The 16,794-nt window shown below is 48.1% G+C and overlaps 3 protein-coding genes and 1 pseudogene across 3 annotated transcripts; 2 read left to right on the top strand and 2 right to left on the bottom strand.

Annotated features, from left to right (window-relative positions):
• Positions 1 to 53: 53 nt before the first annotated feature.
• On the bottom strand, positions 54 to 4,742 carry LOC9629493 (alanine--tRNA ligase). The gene is made up of 23 exons (XM_024662831.1): positions 4,679 to 4,742; positions 4,280 to 4,429; positions 3,993 to 4,228; positions 3,797 to 3,937; positions 3,590 to 3,736; positions 3,378 to 3,530; positions 3,184 to 3,313; positions 3,026 to 3,122; positions 2,841 to 2,961; positions 2,675 to 2,785; positions 2,518 to 2,616; positions 2,226 to 2,462; positions 2,035 to 2,169; positions 1,908 to 1,979; positions 1,757 to 1,832; positions 1,568 to 1,710; positions 1,418 to 1,517; positions 1,177 to 1,367; positions 1,024 to 1,113; positions 791 to 967; positions 573 to 740; positions 251 to 343; positions 54 to 74 (listed from the first exon to the last, which is right to left on the bottom strand). The coding sequence occupies exons 1-23, from the start codon at positions 4,740 to 4,742 to the stop codon at positions 54 to 56; spliced, it is 2,952 nt and encodes a 983-aa protein (XP_024518599.1).
• An 863-nt stretch (positions 4,743 to 5,605) lies between these two features.
• Positions 5,606 to 7,398, top strand: LOC9629492 (annotated as a pseudogene).
• A 2,686-nt stretch (positions 7,399 to 10,084) lies between these two features.
• Positions 10,085 to 10,720, top strand: LOC9629491. Its single transcript, XM_002989041.1, has one exon. The coding sequence runs from the start codon at positions 10,085 to 10,087 to the stop codon at positions 10,718 to 10,720; it is 636 nt and encodes a 211-aa protein (XP_002989087.1).
• Positions 10,721 to 13,010: 2,290 nt separating this feature from the next.
• On the bottom strand, positions 13,011 to 16,711 carry LOC112341896 (dolichyl-diphosphooligosaccharide--protein glycosyltransferase subunit STT3A-like). Its single transcript, XM_024662874.1, has 23 exons — positions 16,488 to 16,711; positions 16,381 to 16,443; positions 16,261 to 16,316; positions 16,128 to 16,199; positions 15,948 to 16,053; positions 15,843 to 15,893; positions 15,684 to 15,779; positions 15,570 to 15,629; positions 15,405 to 15,518; positions 15,262 to 15,348; positions 15,110 to 15,213; positions 14,961 to 15,056; positions 14,780 to 14,900; positions 14,645 to 14,725; positions 14,482 to 14,592; positions 14,217 to 14,426; positions 14,015 to 14,161; positions 13,777 to 13,963; positions 13,631 to 13,728; positions 13,499 to 13,578; positions 13,355 to 13,442; positions 13,198 to 13,283; positions 13,011 to 13,145 (listed from the first exon to the last, which is right to left on the bottom strand). Exons 1-23 carry the CDS (start codon positions 16,665 to 16,667, stop codon positions 13,118 to 13,120), a joined length of 2,322 nt encoding a protein of 773 aa, XP_024518642.1. The 5' UTR covers positions 16,668 to 16,711; the 3' UTR covers positions 13,011 to 13,117.
• Between the last annotated feature and the right edge of the window lie 83 nt (positions 16,712 to 16,794).

Here is a 16,794-nt window from a genome sequence, read left to right as displayed (position 1 = left end):
TGCCTTGTCAGTGACGTACAAGCTGCTCTCCTCGACTGTGGTGGAACTGCACTTTATGGGAAGATTAGCATGAGCTGACAACAAACACAAGGAACGGAGAACCACAGCTGACAAGAACACTGCCATTTCTCAGAAGAATTTGAGCATTTTCTTGGGTTTTATACCAGGTAAATTTAAAATGTCTAAGCATAAACATGACTGACGCAAAACATGTATGTGCCTGGAAGTAGTGCTCTGTTGTCGGCCACACCTTGCCGTCGAGCGCGATGGGAGATCTGTAGAAGTTGGACAGAAAGCCGTATCGCGCATCCTTGTTGCTGCAAAACTCAATCTTGCTGCCAGCCTGTTCCTTCCTCCAACCTTAATTCTAAAGATTTTGACGTCATTGACTAACATTGACTTTGAGCTCGAGCGGTTCCAAAGCATGATCAAACCTTTCAACCTCGCGTCAATGATTCGAACAGCCCATGCTATACATTTTAGCGATGGCGATGGCGTCTCCAATGCCTTCAATCTTGGTCCCCTGGCACACACAAACGATGGGTCAGGGCCAAGCTAACGTTTCGTTTTACCTGGCCTTGTGCGGTTTCGCTGTTGCCACCCCCTTTGCCTTCCAGTGGCTCCAGAGCTTTTCTCAGCCACTCCACTGCAACGATTCTTTTGTTGCTTGGAGGGACTCCCGCGTAGACCAGAGCCTTGCCCGAGGCCACGTCCACGCTAAACAGCATGATCGCAATATCCTGCAAAAGAACCGCGAGTTGGCCGAGAGCTAGTGTTGGAAAAACGCTACTGGTACCTTGGCCATGATCGCCGAGACTGCCTTGCGAATGGCTTTGACATCGAGCCCGACGTCGCTTCTCACGACGCAGCAGCTTTGGAGAGCCGATTCAGCACAGCGCAAGGCATCATCCATTGCACGAGTCTGGTTGGAGAGCGATGACACCTTGTTAAGCTCCTTGACACGATCCTGTGAGTGGTGTATGGATGAGCACGCGTTTTGGAGCATAGAGGTGTACGATGTACCTGGAGCTTGTCGAGCTCTCCGCGAAGGATGAGCTTGCGGGTTAGTGGAATCTGTGCTGCGTCCAGTGACGGCTTCAAAGTCACCATTTCCTGAAGCACAAGGAGATTAAAGATGAAGAAGACGCAAGAAAAAGCATTGAAGCATCTATGTACCTTCTCCAGTTGTTCTGAGCTTGTCAGTTTCAACGCGTTAGACACTCGACAAGCGAACTCTTCTCCACGGGCAATCGCGAGTTTTGCGAGTGCTCCAGTGAGAGCCACAGCCTGTCTAGCCCCGTTGGAAGTGCTTTCCTCTGTCACAATGGTGAACTCACCAGCTTCCCTGGTGTTACTTAAATGTGTGCCTGGAAATTTCGTATAAGAAACACTAAACGTTTTCCTATAAGAAACTTACCTCCACACAATTCTGTGGAAAATGGTTCCGGAAAAGGAGCTGTGAGCTGGTTTTCCACAGCCAACCCGACTGAAACCACACGCACCGGGTCGGGATACATCTGAAGTGCGAGTGCCTACAGATAAAAGAAATGACGAAGAAATGTAATACCTCTCCAGGCACAGTACGTAAGCCTTTAATCCGATTCGCCTCCTCAAGACTCACTTCTTTGGTATAAACTTGAAGCTCCCTCCGAATCTGGTTCACAACAAGTCTCTCTACCTCCTCAATCTCTCGGAGCTCCAGTTTTGCACCTGGATAAAATTATGAGAGATCGATCCGCAAGGACTAGTCAAATACCATGTCTGAAACCAAATCTCAGCTTGTCCGGTGCAACCAAAGAGCTTGTCTGCTCAACATGGTCTCCGAGAACTTTCTACAGAAACAGAAAAAGGGAAAAAAGTGAAGTCACGACCAGCAACGCGACGAACACGATCGGGCTTCACCCTACCCTCAATGCCGAGCTCAACAAGTGAGTACCAGTGTGGTTTGCGGCGAGCTTTGAACGATTTGCGTATTCCACCTGCATTAGCCGTTTCGTGGAGAAAATGTTTGAAACTTACATGTAGGCGACGTACCTTCGCAACGACCACGTCTCCAACGGAAACACTTCCTTTCGGTATTCCTACATGCAGAACGTATCCTCCAAAGCACCTGACGTCTGTCACCTGTAGAAGGAAGCCGCAAGCCTCTATTGTGCCTATATCGTGCATCTGTGAACACAATGCGTTTTTGTATTGGAAACAAAATGCGAAATCACGCAACGTACCTGACCTCCTTGCTCGGAATAAAAGCTGGTTGATTCAAGCACTAGCCCCACGATGGAGTTGTCATCCACGCTGGCGTTAAAAGTGTCTGTGAAGCTGTTACAGCCGAATATTGCTGCAACTCTAGTTTCGTGGTCTTGTTGATAGACGTATTTGTTGCTGTCGCTAGTTGGAGCGACGCCGCTGGTTCTAAGCTGTGATATTTGAGCCGCTTCCAGAGACATGTCCACGCCTCGCGCCTACATTGTAGAGGGATTTCTTTCGGTACATGGATCTTGAACACACGAAACTTACTTTGCTACGAGCATCACGGGATTTGCGCTTTGCATCTTCCAGTGCTCGATTAAAACCGTTCTCGTCCACTTGAAAGCCATACTGCTCCCGAGCCATTAGCTGCAGAGCATGGATGTTCAGAGATCTAGAGAGTAATAAAAACAATCTGTAAACTTACCTGAGTGAGATCGAGAGGAAAGCCATACGTATCCCAAAGTAGAAACGCAACTTGCCCGCTTAACAGGCAATCCTTCACTTCAGCGGCGGCCTTGTGGAACCTCTCAACCCCCTATAAATGAGCACATAAATCTCGTCACTTCTTATTGCCTGAAAAATATGATCACCTTTGTTAAAGTCTTGGTGAAGCTCGCTTCCTCCTCAGCAATTATTTTCTTGACCGTGTCCTTTGCCCCGTTCAGCGCTGGGTATGCTTCACCCATGGTTGTTACAACAACATCCACCAGGCTGGATAGCAAACAGAAAACAAATGTCAGTGGGAAACGAGAAACTTAAGAGAGAAAAAACGCACCCGTTGAAGAATCCATGCTTAGCCTTCATAATATCCACACCATATCGCACGGCTCGTCTAAGGATCCGTCGGAGTACGTATCCCGCTCCCTCACTGCCTGCTTGGCGAAAAAAAGAAACTATATGAAAACACGAAGCAGCGCAAAAACCATTGCCTACCTGGTCGGCAGCCGTCAGTAATGGCGAAGGTTAGCGTCCGCGCATGGTCCGCTAGGACACGGTAGGCCGTGTCCACTAAATCAACGTCGTCATCTCCCATTCTTCCTAAATAAGGCCCAGCACTAGTAGCCTGGAGGAGCAAAGGAAGTCAGAAGATACAAACACAAGCCCGAAGATCTGTAATTTCACACCACCTTTTGAATGGCATCGAAGATCGGAGCAAACAAATCTGTGTCGTAGTTACTCGACTTATTTTGCAAGACGGACACGAGGCGCTCCAGGCCCATGCCGGTGTCAACGTTTCGGGTGGACAAAGGAGTGAGCTTACCGTCCGTCTCTCTGTTAAACTGCATTTAATCACAGGAATCAAAAGCTTAGAAAACACTAGTTGAATCGATCACAGTACCTGCATAAACACAAGATTCCAGAGCTCGATGCAGGTTGGATCGTCCATGTTGACATACGCAGACCCGTCGCGCCCACCAAGCCTGTCGTAATGGATCTCGCTGCAGGGGCCGCAGGGGCCGGTCTCTCCCATCTCCCAGAAGTTATCCTGCGAAAGGCGATGACAAACACATTTCTTTTTACAAACAGTAATCGTCTACAAACCAACCTTGCAGCCGAACGGAAGAACTCGTTGTGGTGGCAGAAACTTGAGCCAGATATCTCTGGCTTCAGTATCTCGTGAAAGGCCAAGGCTATCATCCCCACCAAAGTAAGTCGCGAAAAGACGATCTTTAGACAGCTTATACACCTTGCCAAAGACGAAAACGAATCAGCATGAAGAAAAGATGGAAGAAAGTTTATACCTGTGTGAGAAGCTCCCATGCCCAGGTTATGGCTTCCTCCTTGAAGTAGTCCCCAAAGGACCAGCTCCCCAGCATCTCGAAAAAGGTGTGGTGGTATGTGTCCTTGCCAACATCCTCGAGATCGTTGTGCTTGCCACCAGCGCGAATGCACTTCTGGCTGTTGCAAGCGCGCATGATCGTCCTTCTTGCGTTGTGGTTCCCGCTTTCCAGCAACAGGCGCTTGAACTGGACAACACCTGGAAGAACACAAGGAAATTCAAGCCGTATCTAGATGTATCTCGACTTACCGGAGTTTGTGAAGAGGAGCGTAGGGTCATCCAGGGGGATGAGCGAGCTGGATGCTATCTCCTGGTGCTCCCTATCCTCGAAATACTTCACGAACGTCCTCCTCACCCGGGAAGACGACCACTCCTCCATTGCCAACAAAGCCCTAAACCCTAGTCCCGTTTAACTTTTTAGAATATTCTAAATCGCGCCAAAGAAAATACAAAAGAGGCAGCAGTTTCCGAGCTACTCATATCTTCGACCCGGGCGCAAGACAAGATCTATTCTATGGACCCAAAATATACAATCAATACTGAGGACACAGGAAGGATTATATTTGTAGACAGGGGCGATGTTTCTCCAAGATCTGAAGCTCGAGTTAGTGGTAGCTAGCGAGACAAGTTTTGGACCGAATACCAAACCTGTAACGCCCTGGAAGTTCGAGAACATACAGAGAGCTTCGTACTTTGTGGCTTGCTTCGCCATGGCTTGTTCTGCCTTGAATCCACCCACCCGTCTGGAATGACTACACTTTTCTTCTAGATTGATGCGAGGAGATAATCTCTAGGATTGTGCAAATAAGCTCTAGATCAGGGAGAGAGGAAAACAAAGAGGCTAACCTTATAATACACATGATGTTCTCCATGACCATCGAGGCCACCGGTGATGGTTTCTCTGCCAAGCAGCATCAATGTACACCAGTGCATGAGCCGAGATCCACGGCTGAAGAAAAACCAGCCATTATCGATCTTGAGCACCTCCACTGGAGCGCGTTCACCACCTTTCCGCCCTCCCTCAACTTGGAGTGGCAGCCACCCCTAGCAATTTCCAGCAATTTCCACCCTTGCTTCGTACTCTTCATCTGGAAGGCTTGGAAGTTGAGGTGCTCAGGATGCAGTGCTTCAGCCTGACAGAGCGAACCAGGACCAGATTCGGAACGGGAAGAGTGCAAAGATTGCTATCTCCTGATCTTGACGATGGCTCGACAGGTGCGACTTCCATTACCCGCATGCGCTAGCTTTCCCAACCCCATTCTGTGCTCCCATGGCAGTAAAGTTTACTGTCTACAGTCTTGTGTCAACGAGCAAGGATGAAGTTGCAGAGATCATCCCCAGAGTAGACATGCGATGCCCATTCTCTTTGGCTCTGGCCACCTTCGAACCCATCCACGATCCGTGTCTCCACCAGCGCGATCGCTTGCAAGCTGATCACCAAGACAATGTCTTTCCCGTCCTCGAGCATTGATGCCAGCCTGGTGCTCGCTTTGCGATTCACCTCCGGTGGGAGCGTGATCCCGAGCTCGTGATACGTCTGCTGCAGCCAGACGGCCGTTTGCGAGATCAAAAATGATGGTACCTTTGTGCGTCCCCAGGATTGAGCGAAATCATTATCGAGTTCTCTTCTACATGAGGACGCGGGGAGCCAATGGCTCCACTGGCCGTATGGGCTTCACGGAGGTGGAGGTGGATCGTCCGGGGGACACCAGTGAATCCAGGAGATCGCCCAAAAGACGCGCGCAAGGCTTTTGAGATCAGGAATGTCGAGGAAAGATAGAATCTTGTCTAACATTTCTTCTTGCCGCCATAGACATTCGGGATTTTTAGGGTTCCATTACGAGCAGAGCTCTATCCAGATTCAAGCGCGGTCCATTCCAAAGTTGCTGGTTGGTTGCGACGTGCTGGGAGCATCCTGCACTGGCACCGGAAAGACTTTGGCATTCCTGGTGCCCGCGTTGGAGTTTCTCAACCGAGCACAAATCAACTTTCTTATTCTCTCTCCCACAAGAGAATTGGCAAGCCAGGTTAGTGTTTCTTTTCTTTTTTTTCTTCTTGCTTTCTCTTAATCTTCTAAAGCCACAGATCCATGGAATTGCAAGGAAACTTATGTCAGCGCACACCCAGACGCATATGGTGATCATCGGAGGCTCGAATCGTAAAGCCGAGGCCGAAGGAGTGAATCTCCTCGTTGCTACTCCTGGAAAGCTCCTGGATCATCTCAGGAGCACTGCTGACAGTGGACGTGGAGGATGGATCTATCACAACTTGAAGGTGATTCTTTCATATATGGTTTGAAGTTTCTATTCCTTTGCGCACTGTTTTCAGTACTTGATAATCGACGAAGCGGACCGGCTGCTTGACATCGGATTTGAGGAGGAAATGAGGCAATGTGTGAAGTCTAAAATACTTCAGGCAGTTCTCATTCTCCTACCTGATTAGATACGACCTCGATATAGACTGGATCCTTGAGCGTCAGTTTTGCATGATCTTCCACCTATTGATCACCGAAAACGCGTATAAGGAGAAACCTGCGGTAAGCATAGCAAATGTTTTGTAAGCGATGCGAATGCTTTTCCATGCCTGAACAGATTGGCAGGCTTGGAGGCAGCATAAGGAGAAGCGAAAAATTTTAAGCTCGCCTTCTGTGTTTGAGTTGCAGAAAACATCACAGTTTGTCGATCTGCCTTCTGCAGCAACATAACCAGTAAAACTCTGTCAGGTTTGAGCTGATTGTGGATTTAGTCTACTGTATAAGGCCTGGAGCAAGGCTACTGTGTGGTGCCCACCGAGAAGCGGCTCTTGCTTCTCATGACACATTCCTGTAGAAGAACAACAAAAAGAAGGTAAAAAGCAAAGAAAACAGGCATCTCTAGTTGCTCGGAACTTAAGAACAAGTGTTCCAGGTGATGGTCTTCTTCTCTTCTTGTAAGTCCGTCAAGTTCCACTTCGAACTGTTTCGCCTGTTAAGAAGATGAAGCAGTCGACGAGGTTTACGTAGTTTTGTGCAGCGGAATCTGGGTTCCTCCTCTGTACCGATGTTGTGGCCCGAGTTCTGGACATTCCTGCCGTGGTAAGCATTGTTTTTGCAATATGTTATGGAAGAGTGGGATTGTGGCAATGGTTTTCTGAGTTCTTTGTTCCTTCAGGACTGGATTATCCAGTACGACCATAAGGTTGGCCTATTTTCCTTGTTTTTGCTGATGAAAGCTTGCCTTCTTTCTTCACAGGAATATATTCACCGAGTTGGCCGGACCGCTCGCGGAGAGGGTGCCCGTTGCCAGGCTGTATTGTTTCTGCTGCCTCAGGAGCTTGATTTCCTTCGTGACCTTAATGTATGGCTTTTCTTTCCTCTATTTTTCTTTTGATCTATTCCATCTGCTTATGGAACTTCGAAGTTGCTCAACATTCAGAGTTTTCTGGTTTGTGATGTCCAATCTGCTTGTTCCTTTTTCATCCGCTTTTCATTCTTGTTCTCACTGTTTTGCAGGAAACTCAGCTACTCGAGGTCCAAACCATGCGTCGCTTGGCTGCAGACGCTTTCAAGTCTTATCTCCACTCGTACCACGCCCATACGCTCAAAAGTGTCTTCGACGTCCACAAACTCGATTTTCAGGTTCGCTCTCTTTTCCCTTTGCCAAGAGCTCTTGTTCAATGAACTGCTGGGTCTTGGAGGCTCTTGGAGCGTCGTTTTGCCTCAAATCTATCCCACCCGGCTGCTCGATCATTCACAACAACGCAGCCAAGCACAGAAAGGCTGGCGGGAAGAGAAAGGCGTCGTCGGCACACGCTTTCAGCGTCAAAAATCCTCATGAAAAACGAGGCTGTGGCGACAAGAGGCAATTCTCGAGGATTTGAGAGCAACAAAACTCGAAACAACAATTGAGCACAGAAAGAAGATCCAAAATATGTTTTTGCCTTTTCTTTTGCCTCTCATGTAGGGTATCAAAAAGGTGGTGGGTTGGTCGAGGAGAAATGGAAGCTGCGTGTGTGCAAGGCGCGCAAAAGTGGTGGGCTTTCTCAGCAGGCATGACTGCGGAGGAGGTGCTGGGTCATATCTCGAGGGAGACAGAAACGAGCGCTGATCTACTGTTGCTGGAATCCAAGGCAGGGGAGGCAATTCTCCCGAGGGACTCCAAGCTTGCTGCCGGTGTCGATTACAGCGTTCGGGTTAGGACTAAGTCACTTCCAAAGAGACGGTTTGTAGCTGGGCATGCAGTAGATCCAGAGGCGCACTACTATATCACCCCGGACGTGGACGACCTGGTATCCGACCTGGCGCAGGGCAAGACCTGCGCGTTGTGTGGCCCTCGACAGAGTGGAAAGTCGACAATGGTGCTGGCAGCTCGGAGGGAGCTCATGTTAACGTCCAAAGCGACTGTGGTCTACCTAGATGGACTGGAGGGTGCGAGGATGAGTTGGAGCAGCCATGACTTTTGGGGCTATATCTGCGACAGCCTCACCTTGAAGTGTCAAGCTCTCTTCCCCAAGCAGCAGGTGCCATGTACATCTCTCGTCTTCAAGTCGCTCTTCACAAGGAGCAAGCTGCCGACGCTGGTGACTGTTGTCCTCGACGAGGCAGATTCTCTGCTGGACATATCGTCGGACATCGTGGACGAGTTCTTTGTCACCATCAGAAGCATCAAGAGCGACAAGGATGCGTACAACTTGTATGGCTTTCTGCTTGTTGGGGTGGAGACTGTAAAGGATCTACTTGAAGCACGATACAACAAGCGTGTTCCAGATGCACTAAGGACAGACACGCATATGCCAAGTTCTACTCCAAGTCGGCTGACTCCTTTTCCTCACGACCATGTCTTGACATCCTCAAGGTTCACTCTGGAACATGTGAGGGAACTGCTACACCAAGCAGCAGCGGATCGTCCAAGTGTGGCCATCGAGGTGGAGAGCATTGCAGTGTCGATAATGCAGTGGACTGGCGGTCACAAGGGGCTTACAGGCACTTGCCTGGCATACCTTGTTCAGGAGGAGCTCTGGACGTTCAGGCGCTGGCTCCGGCGAGCAGAGTCGTATCGTTTGGGAACTTACATATTCGGACAGGCTACGTACAACAGGATTCTTGCTTTCATTCGGAAACAGAAGCAAGATGCCGAGGCATGTAAGCTGCTGACGCGGTACCTGGAAACTCCTGGTCTATATTGCGGACCCGAGACGCTGGTGCAACTACGCGATTTTATTGCACACGGGGTGCTCGCAGCATCTGTGGTTACAGCTGATGATGAGGAAACTGAGGCAGGAAGGTATTATGTAGGCATTTCAACGCCTCTTCTTCGGACTGCTATGCTCCGTAGGTGCACCGTCTTCTGCGACGACGTGGATGCACCTCCTTGTGCTACTCGACTGGACCGCTTGTGGCTCCTTCTTCAGGCTATCAAGACTCTGGACGGAGAAGTTATGTGCAGGCCCGAGAGCTTAAGAGCTAGAGGAGCAGGTCCATCCGAATACGCGCAACAGTTCCTCTTCCTGTGCAGGATGAAGGCCATCCTGAAACGTGCTTATCCTTGCATTCCAGTGACAATTCTACCTGAAGTCAAGGAGGAGATTGTGCCAGATCAGAGGTGGTCTGAGCTGCGCTGTGACTCTCTATTTTGCGACGGTCCCAACTCCAAGTTTGCAGTGGAGCTTGTTGCGAGCGGTAACATGAGACAGATAACGGAGCACGTGACGAGGGCGCTTCTTTACCATGATCAGCACTCAGCACAGGTTTTCATCATCAACTTCTGCATGGACAGGCCCAATGACCAACAGCACACTGTGGTTCCTGTTAGTGACTCGGTCGTTTTTATGTCCGTCAACTTTCGTCCCAGCGAGCGCACAGCAAGTGTCACCATAACTGGCAAAAGAGGAGAGGAGGTGGTGCGCCTCAAGAATTGGAGAGGACGTATCTCGTTTGATGATAGATAGATAGAAGAGCGAAAAATGGCATATGGAAGTGTACTCTTCACTTCCAAACTTGACTCCTGGTAAACTATAAAATACAAAAATTAATCAAATCCAATATAAAGGCGCGAAAAGGGTTCTAGGGCTCCGGCTATGGCAGACTTCTGCGCGCTTTGGACGAGGGTAAGCGGGCAGGATGAGCAGCAGGCTCGCAGCGTGCATGGGACTCTCGAGAAACTCTACTCGGATCCGGCTCGAAAGTATCACGGCTTGAATCACATACACGATTGCTTGGCTCGGCTGGCCGATTTCCGCCAGGACGGCAGCTCCGATTTAGCAGCACTCACGGGTGCTCAGCTCGACGAGGTTGCCGTGGCACTCTGGTTCCACGACGCGATCTACGACCCCAAATCGAGCAGCAACGAGGCCGAGAGCGCGGCGCTGTTCGTGGACTTGTCGCGAGGGATGGAGGCGAGCGCGCGGGAGAGGATTGAGAAGATGATCCTGGCGACGGTGGACCACACTGGAGCTGGCGATCAGGCGGAGAGGCTGGTGGTGGACATCGATCTGTCCATCCTGGGACGCGGGAAGGAGGAATACGACGCGTACAAGGAGGGCATCCGGAGCGAGTACTCGTGGGTTCCCGAGAGCGTGTATCGCGAGAAGAGAGCCGGCGTGCTCAAGCGATTTCTGGAGCGAGAGCGCCTCTTCTGGACGGATTTCTTCCACGCCGGGTTTGAGCGAGAGGCGAGAGCGAATCTGGCAAGAGAAATCTTAGAACTTTCGTAGGAGGAAGGCAGGATGAAATGAGATGGATAAGCTCCTTAGAGCTCGTGCATTGGAATCGAAAACGAAGAAAAAACCGGACAAACCATCTCAGCGTTGATCATACCCTTGCTCAAATCTTCTCTGAACAAAAGATGTTCCATCAAGTACTTGTAAAAGTCCAATCCACAACGCGGGAAATTCTTGAGCCGAATTGCTGAGAATCCCGAAAAACAGCGTCTGTCTATCCATGAGATTGGAGGAGCCGAGCGAGGTTCGCGCGCTTGGCACAAGATGTGTGATTGGAACACCAAGCTCCACCCTCAAAGATTGTGCAATCTCTCAAATTAAAAAAATGTCGAACCACCTCCAAGAACACCAAGCGGACTAAGAAAGACGATCAATCCAGATCACCGAGAAAGATCGATCGGTCTTTTACCAGCGCCAGCACCTGGAGCACCGTAATATTTGTTTTGAAGTCAGAAGAAAATGCAACTGCAACCAAGTCTGTTCTATATTCATCCGGCTTGTTATCCAAAAATTCAAACTCATTCGAAATATCAATTACAACATAAGCCTTGAAAGGTCCAGCAGAAAACAGGAGCCAACACCGGCCGTTCTAACTGAATCTGGAACATAAAGAAAGTATATTAGTAAAACAAACAAGAAAATGCATCTAATTACCTCTCAAGATGCGAACGTCTTGTGATCTGTGTACCCTTCCTCATCAATTCAAAATACCAGCAAAACTGTGCCAAATAGTAATCAACTAAGCCTTTGAGACCGGAACAAGGTCCCACATCGGGACATGGCCAGATGCCAGGCTCAAGCAAGAAGCATACTGACCTGCAACACATTGCTGTCACAAAAGGAAGAGATCCAAATCACACACCTGCAGAACTCATTTATCAGATCGCGCTCGTACGCCTCATCTGCTCGACCCCGTGACAAGCTGTTTCGTAACACCTTCGATGAGAAGCGCTCCAAAACTTTGACAAGGAACAGCTTGATTCCCATGTATACCCTTGAAGATGAGCCTGGTGAAATAACGTTCGTGCACTCTAGAAAGCAACCAGCAATTTCCCCAATGATTCTTCATAAGCTGGCCATGCAGAAGTAGCTCATCCACAGCGTGTTTCATTTCTTGTGAAAGCAAATCATGCGACACCTACAACTCCAAGGACATGTCCAACACATAAAGATCTACCAAGTGAATGCATACCTCGAGATTCGCAAGTAAGCACGTTATTAAGAGATGATAAACACCGGAGGGACTATCAAGTTTGTGGTACAGCCTGTATAACCTGTCAGACTATTGCAAACTTCAAGACACGGCACAGCTTACGATTGTATGCTCCGACAATTGGCAAAAATGATAGTGAGATCGATCGTCTGCAGCCTATGGATGAATTACTCACTTAGCTTGCTCGGCCTTTTCGTCGCAATAGTGTCCGATCCAATCCAAATTTTCCGCCATTATTCCTGGCAATCCAATCTTGTAATTCATCACCAAGGTCTAGGAATCTGTAGTACTGCATCCACACTAACCATAGGTCTACTGCCTCCTCATCACTGAATTGCAAAGAAAGACCATGATCACCTGAGAAGCAATTTATAAGCATAAAACTCATGAGGAGATAAGTTTCATCCTGACGAAAGAATTATGTTCAAGTACCCATAATAACCCTTGCATTTGTTTCAGAGTTTTCCATAACAACAAGTCACGGCCAAATGCAGCCCGGGCTTCGTCAACTATAAGAAGCCTCTTCGGACCACCTGGGTCAAGGAGATCCATCACCTTAACCCGAAGCTTATTGTGTCACTGACGGTAGCAAGATTGATAAAATAAACAGCTTCCCAGTTTGGCGAGCCTTGTGCTCTCCAATATGCCAACTGCAGGAAAGACGTCTTTCCGCTATGAGGCGGAGCCTGTATCAGGACGGCACCTCTCTGCTGAACGAGTTGTAACAACTTCTCTATTGTTGAGTTCCTTGGCGTGTAACGCCCCTTTCTTGCGACTAAGCCCTCAGTTACTGAGCCCAGATTTGGAAACGCGCTGACTAAAGTGTGTAAAAAGGAAACAATATCAGAAACGAATCACTCAGAATGCAGTGAAAGAATGTTAAGGATGTCAACAACAGGGCTTTGATCAAGGGCTACCAGACTCAACTGCAAAAGTGGGTGGGTTGTAAGGGACTGTAAACAAGAAATTTTCTCATTGCGAAAGATTGAGAAAGAGAGCTCGAGAATCTGTTGAAAAGTAGCGAACACTATTGCTTGAGACGTGATCATCAGATCTTCTTTTGCAAAGAAGTTCCAAATCACCATCATGGGAGAGTGGAGTATGGATAAATTAGCTGATTCAAGTTTAGATTTAGTTTCCAAAGTCTTTGCCTGCAAAAATTCGCTCCTCTACTTATTTCAGCGTGTTGTCTTCTTCTTTTGCGTCCTGCAAGAGAGAAATTCACACGATGGGAACAGCGAAGAGAAATCATAAGAACCTTTTCTTGGACTTGACAGCAGACACGAGGTTCCGAGGAGGTTTGAGCTTGTAGATGCGCACCATCCAGTGTTGCGTCGTGAACACCTGAAATAATGATTGTGAAATCATGTGAAATCAATGCGGGAGAAGATCACAGCTTCACGAAAGTTTTCTACCTCCTCGAAGTAGTTCAGCTTGAAGTACTTCTTCCCAATCTCGGTTCTTCTTACTCTATCGTATCCTTTACCATCCGCCTCCGCAAATCTGTATTGTCATCTCCGTCAGAGAAACACGGTATCTAAAACTGAAGGAATCCATACCGGTAGTACGAGAGCTTATACATGAGACAGTTTAGCATCGTTGGCGTTGCCTGAGAGTCAATGCGGTAATGACCATCTCTCTGCAAATCGAGAACTCGATAGAGTTAAAAATCAACGAGAGAGGATGCTTACGAGATAGTCAGGCTCCCTAATATGCGGGAAAACCCCTCCCCCTATCCGCACCATCCACAAAAACTTGTTGATATCATCGCTTGGATATCCCACCAGACCTGTTCAAACCATCAGCTATCAACGAATCAAGCAGGAAAATCAAGCACCTCCGAAAATCACGAAGACGTATTTGACATCCAGTGACTGGAAAATCTCCCAAGCTTGTCGCTCCGGTGAAGACATTGCTGTTCCCACGGTGGCTATGTGCGTATTGTTCCATGTGTTGTTGTCTACAATGACAGTCCTGTTTGCCATTGCTGTCGTTTGATAGCCATAATCCCACCACGACGCCACCTTCAGTGTTTAATGAATCTTTAGCAGGGAATACATGTGCCACAAACAGACCTTGTCATCCTCGCCCGTATTGTGGTTGAGCCAGGCATATGCTTCACGGAAGTCGTCAAAAACGTGTAAACCACCGTCAGGAGTCTGTGATGTCAGAACTATTGACGGCGCAGAGTATGCTTCTGCTGCAGCCCAAACACAATGCACCTATACTTGCCAGTGTTAAAACCATATACAGGACAAACAAGAAAAGTAGACATACCACATAGAAACTCCCCATTATAAGGAGAAGAAGAATGCCCACGGCAGATGCTTCCATGGGCAAGCCAAGAAGCCTCTTTCGCTTTTTCTCCACTTCTTTCTCCACAGTTTTCTTTTTGCCTCTCTTCGGCGCCTTGTCCTTCACTTCCTTAACGCTAGCTTCGTTTTCATTCGTGCTGTTCAGTGTTGCAGTGTTGTCTACTGCAGCGCTCTACAATAAAAATTCGATGGACTTTAGAACGTGGAAACGAAAACAGTAAACTTGCCTCCGATAAGTCTTGATATTTGATCGATCTAGTGAGGACGGCGAATGCTTCCGACAAGGCAATTCCTGATAGAACACAAGCTGCTGGAGCCAGCACAAGCATCAGCCGCACCTTTACACACACAGTCGTTAGATATTCCGGAAGATTGGAATATTTTACTAACCATGACACCAGAAAAGTAGACTGAAGTCACCAGGTACAGCACGACGAACGAGCTCGAGTCGGAAAGAGGAAGAAAGCATGCCTATTAATCACAACTTCAGAAAAACAAATCTTCACAACATGTAAACGAACTTACGATAATACCAGCTGGAACGAGAAAAGCGAGCACATTGATATCCATAAAGTAGGATGGCCATGTCGGCGGCTGATGTTCACTGACACTGGCTATTATAGGAATGTACTTGCTCGCATAAGTCCTGCGTCAGAAAAAGAAAAAACATTACCACCGACCTTTAGGAAACAAGGTAAAAGCTTACGGATCAAGTAGACTCAAGCTTCTCCCACTCCAGCCTTTCGTGGGACTCGCAGCTACCATTGCGGCCAGTATTGCTATTAAAGCAGCAGCTCCCGCCCTGAAAACCAAAACCATTGAATAAAAGTAGAAACTCAAATGGCACGCTCATACATGCCAAAAGTGATAACAAATGACACCGCTGTGCTATATTGTTTGGGGCTTAGTACTCGTTTAATGTAGTGTGCAAGAGCTGCTACGTGGATAATTACAAAAACCTGATAGTAACGACAATGTCATGCGTCAAGTTCGGCAAAAGTATGTACCAAGAAGGACGCAAAATGCTCAGACGTCATAACAGCGTTGAAGCCAACAACAGGAACCAAGGCGGCCAGAAGTGTTCCGAGTATAACCTGAAGAAGCTTTATACTGTTATGCTCTGAAGCAAAACTCAAAAAAGTATACTTGCCAAAGGTGCATATGCTATATACAACCGTGATGAGTATCTCCCAGTCACAATACATAGGAGGACATGCATCGGAATCAAATTGATGATAAACGTATAACCTCCCCAGGAACAAACCTGAGAACGAGAGCAAAGCTGAATCAGATTTATAAACATACAAAAGAGTACCATGTAGAAATAGGCAAGGGCATTGAGCGTTGCATAGAAAAGAGATCCTGTATTCAGCGTCTGGACAGAGTACAAATGAGAAACACTCGAGAAACCGGTAGCAAGAGAGCTCACCTTAACGTAAAGGTAAAATGTGAATATCAAAGCAAAGATAGCAACTGCTTCATTGTCATAACTTCCCGCTACAGACCGAGAGATGTAGGACGGGACCTGGAATAATTACAGCGTGAAATAGAATAAGAAAACAAGACAAGACAAATTCCTGTTCCTTACCATTGCGAGAAGTGCAGCAGCTGTTAGGCCAGCACCTCGTCCTTTGACTTCCTGCAAGTTCAAGAGCATATCAGACCAGGCAGTGACAAAATAAATTTCATGTACGCTAGTTAGCAAGTATGTCGCCCATGCCGCAAACGATGAGAAAATGGGAGCCGTGAACACACAGACTGTCTCAACAGACAGAGGGATGTTGAATGCGTTTAAGATCCTGCAAATTACATCAAGCGTCAGAGAGAAAACAAACAAGCCAAAGTTTAGGAACGCAGAAACAAAAACACATACCACCACATTGTTCCCGCTGTTATCGTGAGCCCGGGGTACACTGTGCCGCCTATGACACGGCCAAGTGGATACCTGTATGAATTTCCATCTTTTATCACACACACACAACTTATACGAACAACCGAAGCTTTACCAAGTCCGATCGTCAAACCAGTTCCAAAACTCGTAGATTCCAGCCTTTGTAAGGTACTAAAAGACAGAAACGCAAGAAAAAGTTCTAGATTTTGAGCCTTCAAACTCTAAGATCGCAGACCTTCGTGACCCGATAGTTAAAATACGGATCGAATTCGTGGATGACACTCTCGTACTTGATAACCTGCAATGCGAGCTCATTCTCCGCGAAATATCCATCCCACTCACCGAGAAGAGGCGGATCGAGAATGCCATGATCCCGATGAGGCACAGGATGAGCGCCGCAAGAACAGTGCCGAATGCGCGTTTGCCGCTGCCACTGACGAGCGCGCCGCCGCCGACGCCAGTGCTGCCGATCTTCTTGCCGCGCTCCATCACGGCGGCGTCGGCAGCAGATCGATCTTCCATCGAGCTCTTGGAGCTCGGCAGCTAGGGCAAAAGCCCTCCGTACATTCGTACAATCTTAACACTGTTAGGTGGTAAACCAAATTTGCGTGACATCGACCCGGGTTCGATCCCGGGTGGCCGAAATTAG

The sequence above is a fragment of the Selaginella moellendorffii genome, unplaced genomic scaffold (genome assembly GCF_000143415.4).
Source record: "Selaginella moellendorffii unplaced genomic scaffold, v1.0 SELMOscaffold_93, whole genome shotgun sequence".
Taxonomy (NCBI): domain Eukaryota; kingdom Viridiplantae; phylum Streptophyta; class Lycopodiopsida; order Selaginellales; family Selaginellaceae; genus Selaginella; species Selaginella moellendorffii.
Note: the sequence above shows the minus strand (reverse complement) of the source record. Positions and strands in the feature narration are given on the sequence as shown.

What these genes read in the sequence shown, in the direction of transcription:
- LOC9629493 (XM_024662831.1), bottom strand. Translation starts at nt 4,742, where the DNA reads ATGGCGAAGCAAGCCACAAAGTACGAAGCTCTCTGTATGTTCTCGAAC. An exon ending in TTCCTCTCGATCTCACTCAG is followed by an intron (nt 2,617 to 2,674) that starts GTAAGTTTACAG and finishes CATGCTCTGCAG; the next exon opens with CTAATGGCTCGGGAGCAGTA. An exon ending in GCTCAGAACAACTGGAGAAG is followed by an intron (nt 1,114 to 1,176) that starts GTACATAGATGC and finishes CTTGTGCTTCAG; the next exon opens with GAAATGGTGACTTTGAAGCC.
- LOC112341896 (XM_024662874.1), bottom strand. Translation starts at nt 16,667, where the DNA reads ATGGAAGATCGATCTGCTGCCGACGCCGCCGTGATGGAGCGCGGCAAG. An exon ending in CCCTTGCCTATTTCTACATG is followed by an intron (nt 15,519 to 15,569) that starts GTACTCTTTTGT and finishes TCTCGTTCTCAG; the next exon opens with GTTTGTTCCTGGGGAGGTTA. An exon ending in AATATCAAGACTTATCGGAG is followed by an intron (nt 14,427 to 14,481) that starts GCAAGTTTACTG and finishes TTTTTATTGTAG; the next exon opens with AGCGCTGCAGTAGACAACAC.
- LOC9629491 (XM_002989041.1), top strand. Translation starts at nt 10,085, where the DNA reads ATGGCAGACTTCTGCGCGCTTTGGACGAGGGTAAGCGGGCAGGATGAG.